Source organism: Nipponia nippon, unplaced genomic scaffold, assembly GCF_047370975.1.
Source record: "Nipponia nippon isolate SJK-2023a ecotype South Korea unplaced genomic scaffold, ASM4737097v1 scaffold_8, whole genome shotgun sequence".
Taxonomy (NCBI): domain Eukaryota; kingdom Metazoa; phylum Chordata; class Aves; order Pelecaniformes; family Threskiornithidae; genus Nipponia; species Nipponia nippon.
This window is the reverse complement of record NW_028262402.1, coordinates 49,686,278-49,706,556: the sequence shown is the minus strand read 5'-3', so window position 1 is coordinate 49,706,556 and position 20,279 is coordinate 49,686,278. Positions and strand designations below refer to the sequence as shown.

At 37.4% G+C, this 20,279-nt stretch overlaps 1 protein-coding gene across 2 annotated transcripts in view; it reads left to right on the top strand.

Moving 5' to 3' along the window:
- Window positions 1-20,279, top strand: part of ANKRD31 (ankyrin repeat domain 31) — a 70,810-nt gene that overhangs the window by 46,759 nt on the left and 3,772 nt on the right. Inside the window, exons 23-27 of one of the 2 annotated variants that reach the window (XM_087742565.1) lie at window positions 2,246-2,342; window positions 4,675-5,731; window positions 7,967-8,107; window positions 8,669-8,765; window positions 11,961-12,158. In XM_087742565.1, coding sequence (XP_087598691.1) covers window positions 2,246-2,342; window positions 4,675-5,731; window positions 7,967-8,107; window positions 8,669-8,765; window positions 11,961-12,158 — 1,590 coding nt within the window. The remainder of the gene's footprint in view (window positions 1-2,245; window positions 2,343-4,674; window positions 5,732-7,966; window positions 8,108-8,668; window positions 8,766-11,960; window positions 12,159-20,279) is intronic. The other variant, XM_087742566.1, reaches the window with a different exon arrangement.

Here is a 20,279-nt window from a genome sequence, read left to right as displayed (position 1 = left end):
AAGATTTTAGTAACAGCTCCCAGGTAAGTGCACTTCCTGAAGTACTTCCAGTTTACATAGGAATGAATATGATGACAAAAAAGGGAAGCGTGCCACGTGGAGGCATGTGTTTCAAGTCAACCTAATCATATAAGAAGGGATCATTAGATAAGAATGCGTGCTGTTGGCAGCGTTATTCAGTTACAAGTACATGAGCCCCTCAATGATCAAGAACAGCTACATCTGTATGTAGAGTAACAGATGCAGGATTTGCATTCTAGTGAGGCTGGACTTTCAGGAGCCTAAAATAATTTATGAGGGAAAAAAGAGAAATCTTTAAGGCAGACACTGTGGATGATGGGCAGTTTCAGAAATGCTGGTGCCTGGACGTGTGATGTGTCTTAGGCTGTCAAATCTCAGTTCCAATTAATCTCAGGAGCCTACTAAGTGACGCTAACTAGGAGATCACAATGCTGGTGCTGTGTAGCAGTTTGAGTCTATTGTGTCTGTGCCATGACTGTTCAAATGGCAAAGCTTGCTGCAGGAACGCTTTTTAACCAAAGTCGCTCTCCCCAGCTGCCCTTGCATCCAGGCAGCGCTGTTTACTTTGAAGCAGCTCATGCCCATGAAACAGTTTTGCTTCCTGACAGAAAAGAATGGGTTTTTTTAAATTTATTTTCCTGAATATGGGGTGGAGCTTTCAAATTATATTTAGAATAGTAAATTTATCCCTTTAAAAATAAATGTGAAGTATGGAATTATGCAGATTAGTAGCTTCCAACTCAAATTTAAGGTGTATGAACTGTTAATTAAAATCAATATGTTTTCTTGAAAAATGTTTGACAAACAGGTAGATGATACAATAGGCAGAAGCCTATAGACAGAGATCGGTGCAATTTCATAAATAAGCAAAATAAAACTGTCAGACTTTTCCTGTTTAGGGGTATGAGAGAAATGAACATGGTGATCTGTTACCACTCCTGACAAAAGCATTAATAATGTAGCACCGCTTAAACTAAATCATAGTTATTACTTGTGAAGAGGCACAAGACTGAACAAGAACATAGAAGTACATTGACAAACTTATAACGTTGGGTAAAATCCTCAAGATATTTGCATGCAATACAATCTACTGTAAATAATAGATTCAAATTCCCTGTTAAGCTGCCTTAATAAGAGCAGTATTTTCATATTTTTCTATTAGGGTTTAACCCCAGCTGGCAACTAAGCACCACACAGCCGCTTGCTCACTCCCCCCCCGGTGGGACAGGGGAGAGAATTGGAAGAGTAAAAGTGAGAAAACTCGTGGGTTGAGATAAGAACAGTTTAATAATGAAGTAAAATAAAATAGAATAGTAGTAGTAGTAATAATAATAATAATAATATAATACAATAATAATATACAAAACAAGTGATACACTATACAATTGCTCACCACCCACCGACCAATGCCTAGCTCATCCGCGAGCAGTGATCGCTGCCCCCTGATCAACTCCCCCAGTTTATATACTGAGCGTGACATCATACGGTATGGCATAGCTCTTTGGCCAGTCTGGGTCAGCTGTCCTGCCTGTGCCCCCTCCTGGCTTCTTGTGCACCTGGCAGAGCATGGGAAGCTGAAAAGTCCTTGACTAGCATAAACACTAGTTAGCAACAACTAAAATGTCAGTGTGTTACCAACATTATTCTCATCCTAAATCCAAAACACAGCACTGTACCCGCTGCTAGGAAGAAAATTAACTCTATCCCAGCCGAAACTAGGACAATATATTTTTACCATTATATGTAACTTGGAACAGTCTACGCTCGTTAAACTATTTTATAATACTTTAAACATAAAGGTTTTAGCCACCTTCTTAAGGCTGTGTAACTTCTGCAGGTAGCTTCACATGTTAATTGTCATGTTATGTATCTCCTTGCAACACAAAGAACTTCAAGTTTCAGTGCTTATCATCCATAGGACAGTTCTTTAATCTATCCTGTTCTCTTAGTAATTTCCTAGACAAGGCACTTGCACTTCAAAATTTTCCAGTAGTTGGGCTGTTTCCTTTTAAGTTAAACTTGTATTTAATTCTTTCTATGAAGAATTTCATTAAAAGTACTCTACTTATAAAGAGCTATCAGTATGCATGACAGTATAAGGTACTGCTGTAACAGTATGTTCATACTTAGGCTGTGTATTTGCTACATTTAAAACGTTATTACTACAATTATTTTCTACTGCTTATTGCCATCATCATTTTGATTATATCAAAATATTGTACAGATGTGTATATCCAAAGGCTGTCCCAGATGCAAGATACTTTGAATGAAATGCTTGCAAAACACAAAACAGAAAGGGATACCCTTGCTAAAAAATACAGGTAAGTAGAATACAAGGATTGTATTTATCAGAAGCTGTTCTTTGTAGCAATAGTGATAGGGGTTGTTAGAAGGTTAGCATACAGTAGCGTGAAAGTAAAACTATGTGGTTTTTGTTCAGATTTTGTGGAAGCATGATCCATATTGGCTTCAGTTACTTCCAGTAACAGTTTACATCAAGGATGAACTTCAGGGTTTAGCTAACACATACCAATCAGTTACTGTGCTCACAGTGAGCATCAAAATTAGGTAGTGAACATACAAAAGGTGTGGAAAAATACCTAAGCAGAAATTAGGAAATGGAAGTACTGAGCAATTAGATTACTTTGCAGCATCATGGAGGAAAGCAGTAGCAACTCAGACGCTACTTTTAGTGTCCCTGCCTCCAGTTTTCTTTCTTTAGCACCCCTAGATTGTGAGTGTTCAACCAACAGCCCACAAGAGCTATTTAGAGCAATGGCCTGAAGCATGCTTGCAGACATTCCTTTTTTGTGAGGACACCTCAAACATGAACTGAGAGTGCTCACCTTAGTGTGAGCACGGACTATGTGCATTGTCAGCCTCCTGCTGCTAGCTCTCACAAGGCCTCTCCTTACTTCTTTCTAAGAGGTACTACTTGAATGCTGCTCATGTGGTGAGTGCTCAGCTAACAATGTAGCATCGTGTTCAATGGATGCTTCATCCTTGTGAACAAACTAGTGACTGAATTAAGAAACAAGAACAGTAAAATTAGTATCTACACAAACTCATCTGCCTTCTAATATTGAGAGTGAAACTATGTTCCAGACAGAAGTGATAAATATTTCTGGGTATTGGAGATACCCTGCAGCTAATGCAACACCTGTCAATGCAACACCAACAGTAATGAGCTACATGCCAAATTATATTAAATTTCCTTTTCATTATTTATATGGTGAACATTTTATTTTTAACTAATTAATATATAAGCTTTTGTTACACGATACATAAATGTACAGAAGATCAAGAGGCATTGTCACATTTTCCATCTTTCTGTTGTTCAGTTAATTAGCCCAGGGAGAGGTACTACTAACACTTTTTTATCTGTTGCTTTGAAGATATTAAGATTATCTCTCACCTAAGAAAAATGAGCAAAAAAAAAGCATCATATTTGTTAGTGACTGTAAGTTACTTTGTCATTTTAGTCATACCACCTTTGCCTCTTCCTCTGCAGCTTCTTCTCTACCTGTATAGCAATAAAGCAACAAAACTTCCCTGAAGAAACACTGCTAGAAAAGTGTGTGGAGCCTCACTGGCCTGTGTAGGAGCCCATATTTGTCAAGGCTTACTCATATCAGTAATTGACTATATGCTGATATGTTGATCATATCATGGATTCTAAACACATGTGATAGCAAGCAGTATCACAGTACAGACCCCAATACTGTCATGCTGTGGTTTGGCTGTCCTTGTTCTGCACCAACTAGTCTTGCTGTACCTTCGTCCTGATCCCCTCTCTCTTCTGAGACTGGGATGGTGTTACTTCATGGCATCTCTGCTGTGGGTGTTGTTAAAAGCAAACCATGCTGCTATTCCTTTTCCCACACCTTGCGGTATTCTGCCTGTCTTCCCAGCATGGTGCCAGAGTGGTAGTGCAATCATTTGTCCCATGAGGGGGAATTAGGAGAAAAGAGTATTGTGCTGGGCTGGTGGCTCTTGTGCCAAAGGAAGTGGGGAAAATAAGGAATTCCCTTCCAGCAGGAAGGAGGTAAAGTCCCCCAGGGAAGGAGTCTTACAGGGAGACCAGCTCAGCTAGGGAGCAGGGTCTGATGAAGGGAGAGACATTCCCAAGCTAACATAGAACATCCTAAACTGCTCTGTCCTCTTTTCTTAATGGTCATGTGGTATTATTACAGTTGTGGCTTCACAAAATGTTTTGTTGTGTACACCGTAAAAAATTTCTGATAATATCATCCTTCAGTAGCTCATCCTGAGCTCATTTTAAAAGGCTCCAAATTACAGCCACAAAGGCATTGAATTCAATGAAGATTTGTGGTGAGAAAAGACCAGCCAGTGATAATACAGACGCAGTTTCAATTCTATGAATTAAGGGTGGTATAGGAGGACAAGCCTATTACCGAAGTTTTGATGCTTTGCATCCTACTTGTAGATGAGATTCTGCAGTTTGTTGTGCATAAGCCTGGGATTTGAACTATAAACTTTATGCATGATAAAAAGATTGTTCAAGTTTTAGGTGTTGGCAGAGTCCTTTGAATCATATTCCTGTTCTTAGTGGGTCACGTCTATTAAACTGTTTTTATTTCATGTTTACAGTAACTCTTGTGCCCTTTTTTTTTTTTTTTTTATTTTCTATAGGGCTTCAGTGGAATCTTTTAAAAAAGGAGCACTGAGGAAACAGTTAGTTAACCTTGCTTCTAGGCAAAGGAGTCTGTTGGCCGTTGCCCAAACCCAGGAAGAATTAGTCCAGAAAATACAAAATTACAGAAAAACAAAGCAAGTGTTCAGTGCATCATGTTCAGAGAAGCAAATCTCAAACTTAATTGTTTCCCATGGAAATGATGAAAGACAAAGTTCAACTGCTGATGAAATCATGTGTCCTGATGTAGTTACATTTAGTATGGGGCTTGGTGCCAGCATGCCTAATGGAAACAGAGTAGAAGCACATCTCTCTCTGGAAAATAAATTTTCAGCTCAGGAATGCAGCCAACATCCACACATCTGCTTGGATGAGACAAGAGCAAATAAAGAAGCAATTAGAAGTGAAGAGGCTTCTGATCATGCTTTGGCATCTGAAAACAGGGTAAGAGAATACCCCTTCGACAACACGTCAAAGCTGACAAATGCTTTAGAAGTGGTGACATTGCCTTCAGAACCTACTGTTTCCACTGCTAAAACAAAGTGCTCACAGCAGAAAGACATTAATTGTGTAGCAACTGGAGAACAAGGAAACAAGTCTTTAAATCCCAGTTCAGTGACCAATGCATTAAATATTGTAGAACCCCGAAGCACTGTTGTCAATAACAATGTCTGTCAGCCAGGCAGTGACTGCCAGCAGGTTCTTACAGATGAGGATCTACACAGATATGTAAATAAGAAAGAAGCTTTCCAACAGCATCAGCAGCAAGTAATTTTGTCAACATCTACAAAGAACGTTCCTAATACTCCACAGCAAATGATCTTTAGGAGTAGTGTAAACTCATTTAATGCCAACTTGGTGCTTACAAATCTTAGCTCAAATACAGATTATCCAGTAAACCTCAGTAAGAAATCTTCCCAGAGCTGCAGTAGTCAGGAATGTGAACAAAAACAAGTGAGGTATAGAACAAAAAATAAGAGAAAGCTTCAACTGATAGATCTACTTGAATTGGGAAGGATTAAGCCAGGAGAAAATGTTTTAGAATTCAAACTGCAGGTAATTTTTGAGATATAATAATGTTAATATTAGCATATAATGGAAAAAAAACCACACTAAAATGGCAAAACAGCATTTCTCATGATTTAGTCTGCATTTTCAGCACTTAGTATTGAAAATTTTTATTTATTGGTTACAGATAATCTTTTATGAGTTTTAAAGGAAAATGCTATGGATGATGTCTTCTGTCAGCCCACAATTTTAACACCTAGAATATTGCATATGTAAAATTTGTGTTTAACTTTGCATTATCAGTTAGTTAACATTTCCTATTGCTAGAACCAGAGTGGAATCGTTGCTTGGTCTACATTGTGTTATACCTGATTTTCATACTGGAAGGACTGGGAACATTAAGGTTTTTATGACTTAATGTGATTCTTGGAAGCAACTATCAAGTCCCTCAAATAAAGAACTGTGACATCAAGGATTTCATAGTGCTGTGATAGACATGAATATATGCAAGATTACTTGCTTACATGCCAGCTGGTTATATAGTTTACAGTCTGTTATGAACCATATTTGCAAAAAAAAAAACCCAAACCCACAACCTCTTTTTTTAATACAAAAGCATGTCCCTGTGTCTCCAAACACAGAGCGGATTTGCAACACAGTTGCCGGGGGACTGGCTGGGTATTGAGCAAATGATGGAATTATTGACTGAATTCCCATCTGTGAGCTAGTTAATTTCCAGGGCAACGTATTGATTAAAACACAAAAGCTTCTTTTCAGCCAACTCACCAGGTGTAGTTAATGTAGAGAAGACTCCTTTTTCTGCACCTATAATCTGCTTGGGAATGCTTTTCTGATGAGAGTGGCCGTTTCGTGTGATCTTGTGTTTTGTAACATAAGGCAGCGTGAGTAAGTCACAAGCCTCTATGTTGGGTCATGTCATAGATATATACACATGCTTCTTTTTTTTTGAAGGACATGTAATATTCCTCTGAACCTCAAGATGATTAAATGGAAGGATGAAGACTTCCGTATGCTTACTGTCATTTATCAAGACTGTTACCTGTGATACTGGCTTGATGCATGTGGATCTTAAGGAATTATAACCCTGTGTTGAAATGTTGATGTTTGTAGTGTAGAGAAGTCAGTGATTTTTACTAGAATGAAAATGACACTCATTTATGTCTTGGAAGACGGTGCTATAGAGATTGAAGTTTAGAAGCCAGTGTCTGTTGCATTGCAAAGAGGAGATGATCAGTAAGGTTTCCTTCTTTATCAGAGATGTACTTGATAACAACATACAGCTAGTACATAGTCCTTACTTAAGATTAACTTTGGGCAGGCAGAATGCAGTTTTTGAATGCTGTAGACCTAAGCTATGAAACTGTGAACTGGATTGAGTGTTCATCAAAATATTTGGGTTAAACATCTTAATTTAGATTCTTGTCGACACCCCAAGCTAGTGGATGTGATAGGAGGAGGTTGAATATTTGCTGGTGGATCATTCTCTTAATCTGATTGTTTAACCTCACACATGCTAAGCAACCTTACTAAGTTCTAACATAGTTTACCAACAGCTAATTTTTGCATTATTTAGCTGTGTTAGCCTAACTGAGACCAGTATAAAAAAGCCATAATTTACTGAACGGTAAACAGGTATAAGCCATGCTTCTGGAGGTGGATGTATGTTTGCAGAACTGGGCTGTATTAGCATTATCAAAGAGGCTGTAACAACGAATTCTTATATACTTAATTTTGCATAAGATAAGGCTGCCAGGTTCCTCCTAAAACATGTAAGTGATGTCCCTTGACATAAGTGAAGCTTTTATGCAAATATGCTTCATCTTTGAATCATTGCTGGAATTTCACTGTGACATGCATTTGTTCCACACGCGTAAGACAGATTGCATTTGAGTAACAGTGTCTTGGTGCACAGACTTGCCTCTTGCGAGTTCATGAGTTCACTGTTGCAAATTAATTTATTCACAGCTTTGTTATGTCTAAGAGGAACTAAGATGCAAATACAGTTCTGATAAACACACATAGGGAGATTTGTCCTCTGACGGTGTCTGTGTGCCCAAAATTCTGGTGGAATAAATCCTCATATTTTACATACCATGGTTTATGATAGTGGCATTAAATTCCTTAACTTTTTTCAGATAAAAACAGAATTAGCTACAACTTTTCAGCTATATTGTTCTTCAGCGCTTTTTCATGTTTTAAGGGTGTTAATTCAGTTTTGTTGATTTATGAGTTGAAAACTATTTCTTAATTTACTTTTTTTAGGAATTTAGTCATAAAGCCACACTCTTAAACAATGGCAAGATCAGAACCAGTAAGAGAGAAATACTTCAGAATCCAGTTCAGTGGGTTAAAGACCTACTAGGAAGTGATATTTCTGTGACATGGAAGTATGTGTGGAATAAGGTAGGCCAGATTTTACTCCCAAAAATAGCAATAATAAATGGCAATAACAAATTTCACGAACTTGGATCTCCTTACCATTCTTAAGGCAAAAGAGGGTACAAGCCTAAATTTTAAAAAGTCTTCTTACTCGTAATAAGCAGCAAAGAAAGAGCTACATAGCTGTAGCTGTACACTGATGAACTAGTCACGAGTGTTGAGAGAATGTGGAATGCCCACTCTAAGCTGTCAGTGGTTTGAAAGAGTAGTTTTAAAGATGATTAAGAGACTGACAGAAAAAGCTGAAAGGTAGTTAGAATAAAAAGGAGCAAACCTGTTGAAATGTCAGGGTGTCAAGGGCAAATGTTGCAAAAATACTGGCAGAGTTTAGAGGGCTTTGCAGATGGGTTGTATTATGCTTTTTTCCATTTAGAATTCAAATTAGTAGAATTTTTGCTTGATCTTGACAGACACAGACTGTCAAGTGCATAAACTCAGTTTTGTAAGAAAAGTTAAATTTTTACAGCTATCAGAAAAAAACACTAATTTAAATGACCAGTTATCCATTTAGATTTGTTTGTACAGGTTACATATCGTGGGACACAGTTGTCAAAATTTCTTGTTGAAGAAGTGTCAATTTCTAGTGACCTGGAATTACCATCACAAGAAAGAGAGCCTTTGGGTATGTACCACTTAAAATCTAATATTCACCATGACTGAAAGCAGCAGAAAGTGATTTCTAAAGAGCTTAAATTCCAAAATTCTTCTGTTGCTATTGTTTTCTGGGCTACATGCTTATAACAGATCTTGGGCTTGAAAAACAGTGCCAGAACTTACACATGATCACTAAAGAAGTACATTTCTTTTCTTCCATAAATTGGTTGTGTGAAGAGAATAATTACTAATTACTTGATTGCTATGTAAAAAATATTTATGTAACATTTTACATTGAAAATATTTAATATATAAAGTGAAGTTTTTAATAAGCTAATTTAATACTCATTTATTCTGTTGGCAACTCATACACTAGCATAAGTTTTAACTGCATGTACATCTTAAAATTACATTAAATACTCTGTGTTGGTGGAAATCCCAGTATACCCCAGCAACTGTAGTAACTAGGGGGATATTTTATTCTCTAAAAATAAACAGTCATAAGAAACAAAGTGTATTGATATACCAAAATGACATTGAACAATTTTTTCAGAACTGCCCGGCAGACTTAAGAATTTCAGCCTAATTTTGATAAGTAATGTGTTCCCAGGGAAACCCAAGTCCCTTTGATAGCCAGTTGCACTTGGAGTCCAAAAAGCTTTTGGGCTTTTGTGATTAGTTCTGTTAATTTGATGAGACACTGCACCTCACATGAACTGGGATACCAGGCTTGGTCTGCTCTTAACATAATAAAAGTAAATTAAAAGATAATAATTTAAAATAACTAATTTGATATTCAGACTACCATGTTCTACTAGTATTTGCTTCAGGCTAAGAGCATTCAGATGATGAGTTTACATTGCCCTGCTTCAGGTGTAAGTGACTTGAAAATGGATTTAGTCTCCTAACTTTTTAATAAGCTTTTGAATATTTCACTAGTTCTTGTAAATTATTCCTCTCATGGAAAATTTGTTATAAACATTGTAAATTCTAAAACAGTGAAATCTATTTATTCAAAAAATACTCTTGACAAACAGAAATCAGATTGAAGATCAGTAAGTGTTTTTTTTCCCTCAGATTTTCACAAACAGTAATCTGGGAAAAAGTATTGAAAGAAGCTTTTTGTTACGTGTAGTTTGAGATCACAGTAATGCCTAACCATTGGCCCTAGGTGAGAAACTGAGGGAGGGAAAGCCAAGGTGTCCTCAGTTTCAGTTCCATTTCAGGTATTATATGGCCAGATACATAGTAGGAAATTAATCAGTGCCTTAAATCATTCCAGAAGAGGATTAACCTGCACTGTTTTATTGTAAGAACAGTTGCAGGCATTCGGCTCTGGAACTGTGTCCAGGCTGGGTTCAGGAGTTAGCTTGTTCCAAGGGCTATTCCCAACAGGCACTTTGCCTGCAGCAAGCCTTCTCAAAAGCACAGGAAAGTTTGCTGGTGTGAATGAGAGTTATTCTGTGCTGCTTGCCTGGGGACATTCCCAGGCACTCTTTTATCTTTCTGATATACTTACAGGCTATGTGTTTTTTATAGTAGAAGTTTGTCCTGCTTTTGTAAAGAATCAGTCTTCTTTTTTTCCTTCTGTATTAATGAATTGAATTTTTTTCTATGCATCCCAGAGCATTGTTAAAAAAGGCGACTGGGGCCTGATAATTTGAATATTTTTGGAGGAGAATGCTATTATTTTAAATACCCCTCCCCCACACTCCTTCCAGCTTCCCAGATCTTAGCTCAGTGTTCATTGAGCTACTGTATGAAGAGGATGGGGAAGTGGGAAGAAAATGATACAGGCAGTGGCTGTATCTGGCTGTCTTTCGACAGAAAGAAGCAGCTACCACTGATCTTTGTATAGACCCCAATTTAGGAAGCAAGTCCTAAGAACCTCTACCAAATCAAGGTCCCTAAGCAACACAGGTGAAGCAGTTGCTGTTCTGTGGATGCCAGCATAAGAAATGTCCCAGCTTTTCAGCTTGGTTGAGGTTAAGGTCCTTCCAGGTTTATACAGCAGCATAATTTTAGGTACCTGAGGAACGTTAATGCAATAAACTTAAAAAGTCCGTGAAGTAAATCAGTCCCAGACCAATGCAGGTATTTAACAGAAGTTTTAAAGATTACAATTTTGGAATTAGTCATCTAAATCTTACTAAATTTCACTTTATGTCCCTTCTTTGAGTCTGAGCCTTTAGTCTCACGCTAGCAGAAAGCAGAAATTACTGTATTCAAGTCTGAGTGAGAACTAAACGTTAAGATAAACAGTACTTTTAGGCTATCTGTATGTAGGAAAGCAGAAGAAACAGTGATTGTATGACTTGGAATTTATTCCTCTCTGCTTTCTGATACATGTAATGATGACATAATGTTTACTAAAAATGACCAAGAATAACAAGGATTCAGAAGCAGATGTCAGCTGAAGAGCAGATGTCAGTTGCAGAGCAGATGTTGGTGTTAGATATTTCACATTGAAATTCCAGCAAAGTGGCTTAAAAGAAAAGCATATCCAGTTATTACAGTAAGCATGATACGTACATTCATTTCGCAGATTGCTATTTCAGGAAGATGGTCTTTGGAAAGTGGCATGACTAGTGCAATTCTTGTGCTCTGGCAACCCCTTACTGCCTTTAATAACTATTAGCGACCTATAAAGATTAGAACAACTCTTTCTCACCTTTAGTTATGAAAGACTGTAAAGTTGTGTGGAATAAAGAGTGTTTTCAAGGGAATCCAGATGATTTCTTAGTGGCTGAATCATGGGAGCTGTTTCATAAGGTTTGTGTTAGTGTTACTTCAGGTATCTAGCATAAAATGAGCAGCTGAGCTCAAAAAGGTTGCGTGAAAGCGAATGAGAATAGTTTTGCTGTAATATGTGATACCATATGTTTCTGTTTTCCTTGAGACAAGCAGTGAAACACACATATATTTAGTAGGCTACTATTCAAGTTAAATTTGTGTGGCATCTAATATAATTTTGCCAAGGAAGACATATATTTTAAAAAAGGAGAATGCCTCAATAATCTTACAGCAGCTATGGCTGGGCTGGTAAAGGAGCAGAGGAAAGTCTGCCCTTACATGTGTTAGGTGGTGTAAGGCTAAGTAAAAATGTCAGCATTTACCTTTAAGAAAAATAAAAAGTGTAACTGCTCTGTGCATTAAAACACCAGTGTTAAACAATACTGTTTGTTCTTAGAACAAAATTGTCTTGATCTTTTTATGCTCTCAGGAAAGGATTTTATCACAAGGGACCCCAGCAACCGCAACCAGCACCATCAGAGTCCTGGTACTGTCTTCATTGCTCAGCCTCTTGGGAGCTTTGACCTGAGCCATATGCAGCCAAAAACCCCATCCTTGCCACAAACAGAAGTTGTGAAAACATTGCTATGCACTGAAAGAGAAGCAGCTGTTACCACGGAATTTAAGAGTAAGATTTTTTTTTTTAACTGCCTAAAAAACTGCCTAATGGTGGGTGCAAGGGCTGTACAACAGATACAGAAGGAAAAAGAAAGTAGGTGACATGGAATTGATTTGTGTGGGGGAGGGAAAGAGTGCTGGGGAAAAATGAGGACTCTGCTGATGGGTTGGATTGACCTAAATGACCCAATAATGAAGTTTTTCAGAGCTCGGTATGTTTGACTCTCCTGTGTCTAAATTAGAAATATTTGTTATTTTGATGTAATTAACAAAATTACTCCATATCATTTGAAGTACTCAGTTAAATGTTTCCACAAAATAATAGCATAGACAAGTGTCTTCTGGATTTAGATGGAGAAATATGATACAAAAGCATTGCTGAATAATCTCATGCAATCTAATTTAAAGAGAAAAGCGTAAATGTTCCTGAAGATGCTCTGATCTTTGTGGAGTTGACTGAGCTTATAGGTATGTGTTTTCAATATTACATTTTTATGTTGATTGCACATTAAACCCTCTCCATAATATTCATATGATTTGAACAGTGCTTGCTGCACTTTGACCCAGTATTTTTGCCTCTACCACCTTTGATTACACTGCAGAGGGATGACCCTGATCAGCCACAGTGCAAAGTCAGAGTGGTCAGCTCTAACCCCCACTGTGCCCAGTGTCAGGTAACACTTTGCACTGAAGTGGGTAACAGTGCTGAGTCAGGTCTGCAGTGGGAGACGTTAAGAAGCAAATCAGAGGTGAAGTGCCTAATCAGTGTCAGCCATTGTAAACTGGAAGTGTGTCCAAACTATAAAGCAATTCTTTATGCTTCTGCAAGTCTATATATAGGCCCTGCAGCTACAGTGCAAAGGATTAAGTAAACCCCAGAGCTGAGAATCCTCTGAAGAAAATGCTTTGTTATCCCCCCCTTTTTTTTTTTTTTTTTTTTTTTTTTAAATAATAGAAGCAAATAGACTGAGTATCTTAAATGCCAGGGCAGAATATTTGGAGGGAGGTGGTCTTTAAAGTTACAAAAAATAGGTTGTGTAGTAGATTGTATTCATATGTATCAAAAAAACCAGGTTGAACTGCCCTTTGATATGATTTGAAAAGTTACACAGGTTATGGCTCGTAGGAGTTATTTTTCTCTGTGGAACAGCCACGTTCATGGTTTCTCAGATATAGTTACTAGTTATAGTTGTGCTTACCAAGATAATGGTCTTGTACCATGTATGGTCCTTGCCACCCTATTATCTGAGTGCTCAATCCTGTCTGGAAACTGTTATAGCAAGAGTGTGGAGTCATTCTGTAGCCAAAGAAAATTGCTAACAACAAACATGTGGGCATCATGCAAAATCAAACATTCATAATACAAGAAAAATTAATAGGTTGAAAGTTTACAGAAATGTTGTTCCATATATACATTTTTGTTTATATCTACTACAATTACCCTGTTAATTGAAGCAAGAAACTGGTTAACATGCAGTATAACCTTTAAAAAACTTAACCACCAGACCAGTTTCCACATCTGTAGTTTGTAAAACCCAAACCTTTTGCATCCAGTTCTGAGGAGAAGCTTTTCAGGTTTCACAGTCTGACCAAAAATATTTTTGAAAGCAAACTATGAAAATCAAACTCCTACTTAAGAAGGAAATTCCTTTAAAAACAAGTGTCTCAGTGTGAGTATTTCGTTGAGTCTCTTAAAGCTTTGGAAGTGCCATGAGAAGCCTCATAGCCCATAGATGGATTTCCTGTATTTGTTTGCCTGTTACATTTGTTTCCACAGAACCAGTCAGATAGACAATGCCATTGCTGCTTTACTTCACACTAAATAAATTCTGAATGTAAAACTCAGCTGCATAAATTAGCTTTTAACTAGTTTACTTTCTTGGCTTCGCTAGTCCTGGGAAATGATAGAAGAGTAATTAATTTCAGTTTTCTTGCTAGTCAATCTTATCTTCTTGTCATGTGCACCAGTACAAAGTTGTGATGCTGAAACTGCTGACTTGGCAGGATAATATTTAAATACAAATGAATTGCTCCACTAGAATGAAACCAAGCTGTTAAGCATTTCAATACCTCATAGGTAGCTATAAAATTGGGCTACTAGTAAACATTGCATGTGCGTATTTGCAAGAATCTTCCATTAGACTTTAAATTGTAAACTTCTCAGAAGAGGGACCTCATATGCATCTTTGAACTGATGGAAGGTATTACTTTGGTATGAGTCCAAACAACAAATCTAGCCCATTGTAGTATATTTTTCCTGCAATATGTTTAAAGCTCCATGTAATTATAATGCAAAGAAATGTTACCCATTCTTGAAAGCTTGCAATATATTTTGTGCTGCATAGTGCCCAGATTCTGCTTAGGCTCAGACAATTATGTCAGAAACTACTGGAAAACTGTACTATTCTTATACTCATGTTTATGAAGGAAAGCTGGAAGAGATGATGAATGTTGTGTAGTGATTCAAAAGTCAAGATGTAAACTGAGAACCCCAAGTTTATTTGTATTTTTTTTAACAAAATGGCATGACTTAAAGGAGCTTGACTCTGTATATCTGAATTTTTTGGATTGGGTATTACTGAAGTAGTGGCTCATCATTACCATGCATAATGGCGATAATAATACGGAAGAGGAGAAATATTTGGAAGTGATTAAAAAAAAAAAAACAACCAACAAACCAACTACAAAAAAACCCAAAACCAAAAACCCCACAAAACCAAAACCCTAGCATGTAATATATGTTTTCCTTGTTACCTGTAGCAGAATATTCATCAATGACACAATGTCCCCATTTATCTGACTAAAAGACGGGGACATGAACTATATCTTCTTTGTACTTTGGAAGCAAAGTGAGATTGTAGACAAATACTTCTATTCATAATTTCTTCCATCTCAGAGGTATCTCAGGGTACAGCTATTATACTGTTTTCTCTTCTTTATGGCTTGTAGACAAAATATTTAAAAGTATTTTCCAGTACTTTAAAGTTCCAGGCATTTGCTCTAGGTAATTACATACTTTACAAAGCAGCACATAGTTCTGTCAGCAGAATTTACAAAGGCGTATTTTCCAGTAACTTTGCATACCACAGCTGCAGCACAGGCTTCTTCCATCTGCACACTCTTCCTTTCCAAAATCCTCTACCTGCCCTTTTTTGACTATCAGCAAGGTAGAAGGTAGAATGTCACGTGACTGGCTCAGAGTTGAGCTATGTGGCCAACAAAATTCACTTTTTAGGAGGCCAAAAAGGAACAAAAAAAAAAAGAGAAGAAGCAGCTTTCAAGGACTACATGCCCTCGAAGCCAATTCTAAGAATTTAATGTCTGTATTTCTTATCTGTCAGTCAGGTTTTTCTGAAACTGGCAAATCACTCCAAAAGTAACTAGGTGACTGGACTGCACAGAACCATAGCTTCTGTGAGGCCTCTGGAGGTCTCTAGTCCAACTTCTTTTTCGAAGCAGGACTAACTTCCAAGTTAGATAAGGTTGCTCAGTGCCTTGTCAAGTCAAATTCTGAATATCTTCAAGGATGGACACTCCATGACATCTCTGTGCAACATATTCATGTGCTTAACCATGCTCATGGTGATTTTTTTTCTCCATATATCTAGTTGGAATCTTGTTTGTTGAAACTGGTGACCACTGCCTCTTTTTGTTGCGTACAGAAACCTTGTTTCCTTAAGAAGCCTGGGTAAAAGTCAGTAAACTGGCTTCTAGTCAAGAGCTTTAAACAGTGGCTTTCTGGCCTTTTTACTTTGTGAAACAAGTTCTAAAAGAAATCCTTTGATAACTGACCCATCTTAATTAATCAGCTGCACTATAACGTTTTCATCTGCTTTGGTGGTCTCATGGAGACTGAGAGAAGACTAAGACAAACAGAACTGTTGTGGATCATCTTTCTAGAACACATCTATCTTTTCTTATCTTACTTACAAAAGCAATAAATGAAAGGCAATGTGATAAACAGCAAGCTTCAAGAGGCAGCAGCTTGAGCTACTGCATTGCTTGAAACAGAGAAGACAGACTTCTTTGACACCACACTCTGGTAATGTCAAATGAAAGCATTTAGGAGACTACCTGATGATCTTACCTTGGTAAGCGTTCATATCATGCTTCTATCTTTTTTTTTTTTTAGGAGTGACTTTTAAGAAAATTGTAGACAAAACAATTCAGTCTTTAAATCACCACATGATAATAGCCTAGGAGAAGGCTCTCAAAGTTGTTCTGAGGCTGTACATAAAATCCACCGAATGAGTAACAGCTCCTGTAGATTTTGCCAGTGCATGAAAAACACGAGCTATTAGTTTTTCTACCAAATAGCTGTTCTGACCTGAGCTGAAACTTGATTTATACTTTGTCTTCTGTTTTTTCCAGTCTACATCTCAGTGTGCTATAAACGGCAAGAATTTTAAAGTGTTCGGTTTTTAATTATCCAAGGTTGGCCCTGGAACTGCTTCTTATCCACTATCTTGGCATATTAAATTCAGGTTGTCTAAAGTGGTTAGAAATAATTGTACAGAACCATGTATTTTCCTTCCAAATGAGTATACAAGTGAATCATTATGTAATCAAGTATACAGTAATAACTCAGTAAGTTTTAAAAGAAAGAAATGTATGGTGGGAACCTGCACCCTGCTAGTCATACCAAGAAATTGTCCCCTACGAATCATTTTAAAGCAATCTTAGTGCCTTCTAATAAAGGATACTAGTGAATGCATTTGTTGTTGTTGAACTCGGTAATTTGATATTTAGATAGAGTGATTCACTTAATCCAGAAACTGAAAGGCCATCTGGACAGCCGTATGAAAATATATGTGTGAGAAAAATGGAATCAGCCATTATGTTCTATTTTAAAAGTACTTATTTCTTTATAAATTCAGTCTTGACTATAGCTTCTTTTATGGGAGGCTGTATCCATTTCCCGATTGGTATTCGCACATGTCAATAACACCTCTCTCACCTTTTGAGGGAAAAATCATGTTACAGCTATTCTAAAGAAGGTAAGAGCCACTAAGATTTAAATTGTCCACTCGTTTCCCTGATAGATTATTGTAACATTGATGGATTTCTGTAATAGATTGGAGGGTTTGAGTTCCCAGCATTGCTATATAAAAAACTTACAGTATTTTAATACACCAATCCAAGGACCCTGAAGAATAATAATTCAGAATGTATCATATCATGTAAAGTATTTGTTACTGGCTAACAGGCATATACCCAATGCATCTAGAAGAAGAGAAAAAACAGTTACTGTATAAGTTTATGATGTAGGCAAAAGTTTTAATGGGGAATAATATATTGTATTTATATCACTTATCTAGGCAATGCTTGCAAGAAAGCTATGAAGTATTATTAATATTGTACATTTTTCAAACATTTAGAAACAGAAAGATTTATTATTAACTTGAAAAAGCGTAACATCTTCAGGTCCGTGTTGTGGGAACAATACTTCCTGCCACATGAAATGTAGAATAATTAAAGAGATTTCAGCATAAACCTTGAAACTGATGCTTTAGAATAAAAGGCATGAATTCTTGATCTGTAATCATGCCTGCAAGCCCTTTTTCCTTGCAGATACAGAGTGTAACAAGAAAGGCCACTGTTATGAAATACTTTCAAAGAAGAATGATTCTAGATAGATACCTAATCTTTTTTTCTGCTTTATGACATTGCTTTTGCCAGTCTCACTGGAGGACAAAAAGAAAGAATGAACTTCTGAAGAATACTATTCTTTATTGAGTGGAGGAAGGAATGTTACTTTCTCAAACAATGCATTTTATCTAGAAGCAACAGAATAGAAAAATTATTTGTGGAAGTATGAACTAAGTTCCATGTTATTGCTATATGAATTCTAGTTATAGGCAAATGATGAACTGACCCTACAAACGGTGAGTCATGTCTGATGTGTGAAGGAAAGAACTGTAGGCTAAGGGACTATTAGAAGGTTCCCTAAGTCCTTCTGGCACTGTTATAGCTGTGCTATGAAGTATCTGGTCATTACAGTCCATTAGGTAGCTTCCAAACTGAAATGATTTATTTATTTTGTAAGATGTTATGAATAACCTTCGATTTTTTTCAAAGGGTCATAACTACCAATGAAAAAAATGCAGCATGCGTAATTTAGGATCACTTGATAAATTAATTATTGGGGGAAAAGTACTTTCAGAATCGGGATGGGGGTAGACACAGAGGATCAAAAAGCAATTAGCCAAAATCCCTGCTGGCCTGTGTCCTTTAGGGGATGGACACCTTAACTTCAGGTGCCTGACTGGCATGGTATGTCTGATTCTTAGAAAAAGATCACTCCTTACTGACCGGTTTGTAAAGGCGGAGACCTTGGACTCCAGCATTCACAGGAGGAAAAAAGAATTAAGATCTATATCACATGAAGTGAATCAGGAACTGTGGAGAGACCTGAAGAAAAGCAAAGGCATTTTGGGGAGGGGGGGGGGGGCAGAAATTACCAGGGAAGCATTGTAAGACTGGATCTGTCTGACAAGATACAATGATAGTCTATCCACAGACATCTCTTTTTCCAAGATACCAGGTCTTGATCAGCTGAAAGAAAAGTTATTTTCAAAATTGCCACTAGCATGGGCAGAATTCGTGTGCCTCAATTCTGTAGCCACCTTTTGAAGAGTCAGAGGATCCAAAAATGTTGTTTATGCGAGGCGCTGGCTGTCATTTCTAAGACCTTACTTGTTCTGAATGGACAATGCCTTTTGGGACTTTTGGATCGTGACTGGTCTTCTCTGTTTCTGAGTTCTTGAGAGGAGCGTGGATAAGGCCCAAGAAACTTGAAAGCTCTTAAGACAGATTTTTGTTCTAAATACTCCCTTGTGGCACTCTAGATCAAATGCTGTCACCTTTAAGTGTGTTGTTCTTAGATCTTCTCTTTGCTTACGCATCTGTAGCCCACGTTTAGACTAGCTGCACTGAACCAGATCTGTTTGAGTCAGAAGAATAACATTTCCTGTGACTTTGCCACAGATACTGAGAATCAGTTCAGCTTTCCCTCAGGTGTGATAATAATCTTTACCTGTTTTACAGAAGTATTGAAACTGGATTTACTGATACCTGTAAATTGACTCAAATATGTTGCTTAAATGGCAAGAGCATTTAAATTCCTTTTACAAATAATTTACATAAGTAAAATAGTTATAAAATGCTTAACCATATGTCTGGATAGTTCCAGCGCTTTCTTGCTTGGAAAAAATAAGGAGGATACTGGTGGAATAGCCATTCTTAAAAACTGATCTTTGAGGGGCTATTTTAATGATCAGAGAATGGTGACTCTGCACAGAAGTGTCAGTCTTCGGTGACTAACCTTTAGGCAACTGGAGATTCTGGTCAGACATTTATATAGTTGCGCCACTAACGGGAATTCTCCTTAAATGCAATTTTCAGGTTCTTAGCGCCACAGAGACAAGGTCTTGTAAGGCTGTAACAAAATGGAAACACAAGTTGAAACACATTTATAATGGTTTCAAAACTATAAGGCTAAAATAGATGCCAACAAAGACAGAAAAGCTATTGGCAAGCAGGATGGAAAAAGTACCAAGAGACAACATGTGTTTTCCCCAGATTAATGGAAAAAAAGTTCATTCTGTTATTGTTACTGACTGGTACTTTATCTTGTAGTTCATGAAGATGGCAGAAAACTGAGAGCACCTAACAGGACAGCAAGGGCAGGAAAGCAGAGAAAGACCCTGCCTGTGTGCATCTTACCTTACTAAGCTTTCTTCTGTACCCGAGGCACTAAGATGAGTTTTGGATAGCAGCATGAGGGCCTTTCTCTGCTGCTTACAGCCTGTAAGCTGCTGGTCTTTTGTAAGGGCATGAGAGTTAACAGGCAGCAAAAGGGAGAAAGGAAACATCAAAGTGGGTATTAAAAGATTAAAAATAATAGTAAGTAAAGGGAGACAGAAAAGGGAAAAAGAATTGAGAAAGAAAAATGGAAATGGGGAGGCCATTAGTCAGCTGTGTCAGAATATGGAGGAACAAACACAGGGACTAAATGTTCAAACACTGATCCATCCCTACTGGGAAAAAAATGATTGTCTATAGATATAGAAACTTTGATATCAAACACTGATGCCAAAACTGAGGAGGACAGCTTTGGGATGTATAAATT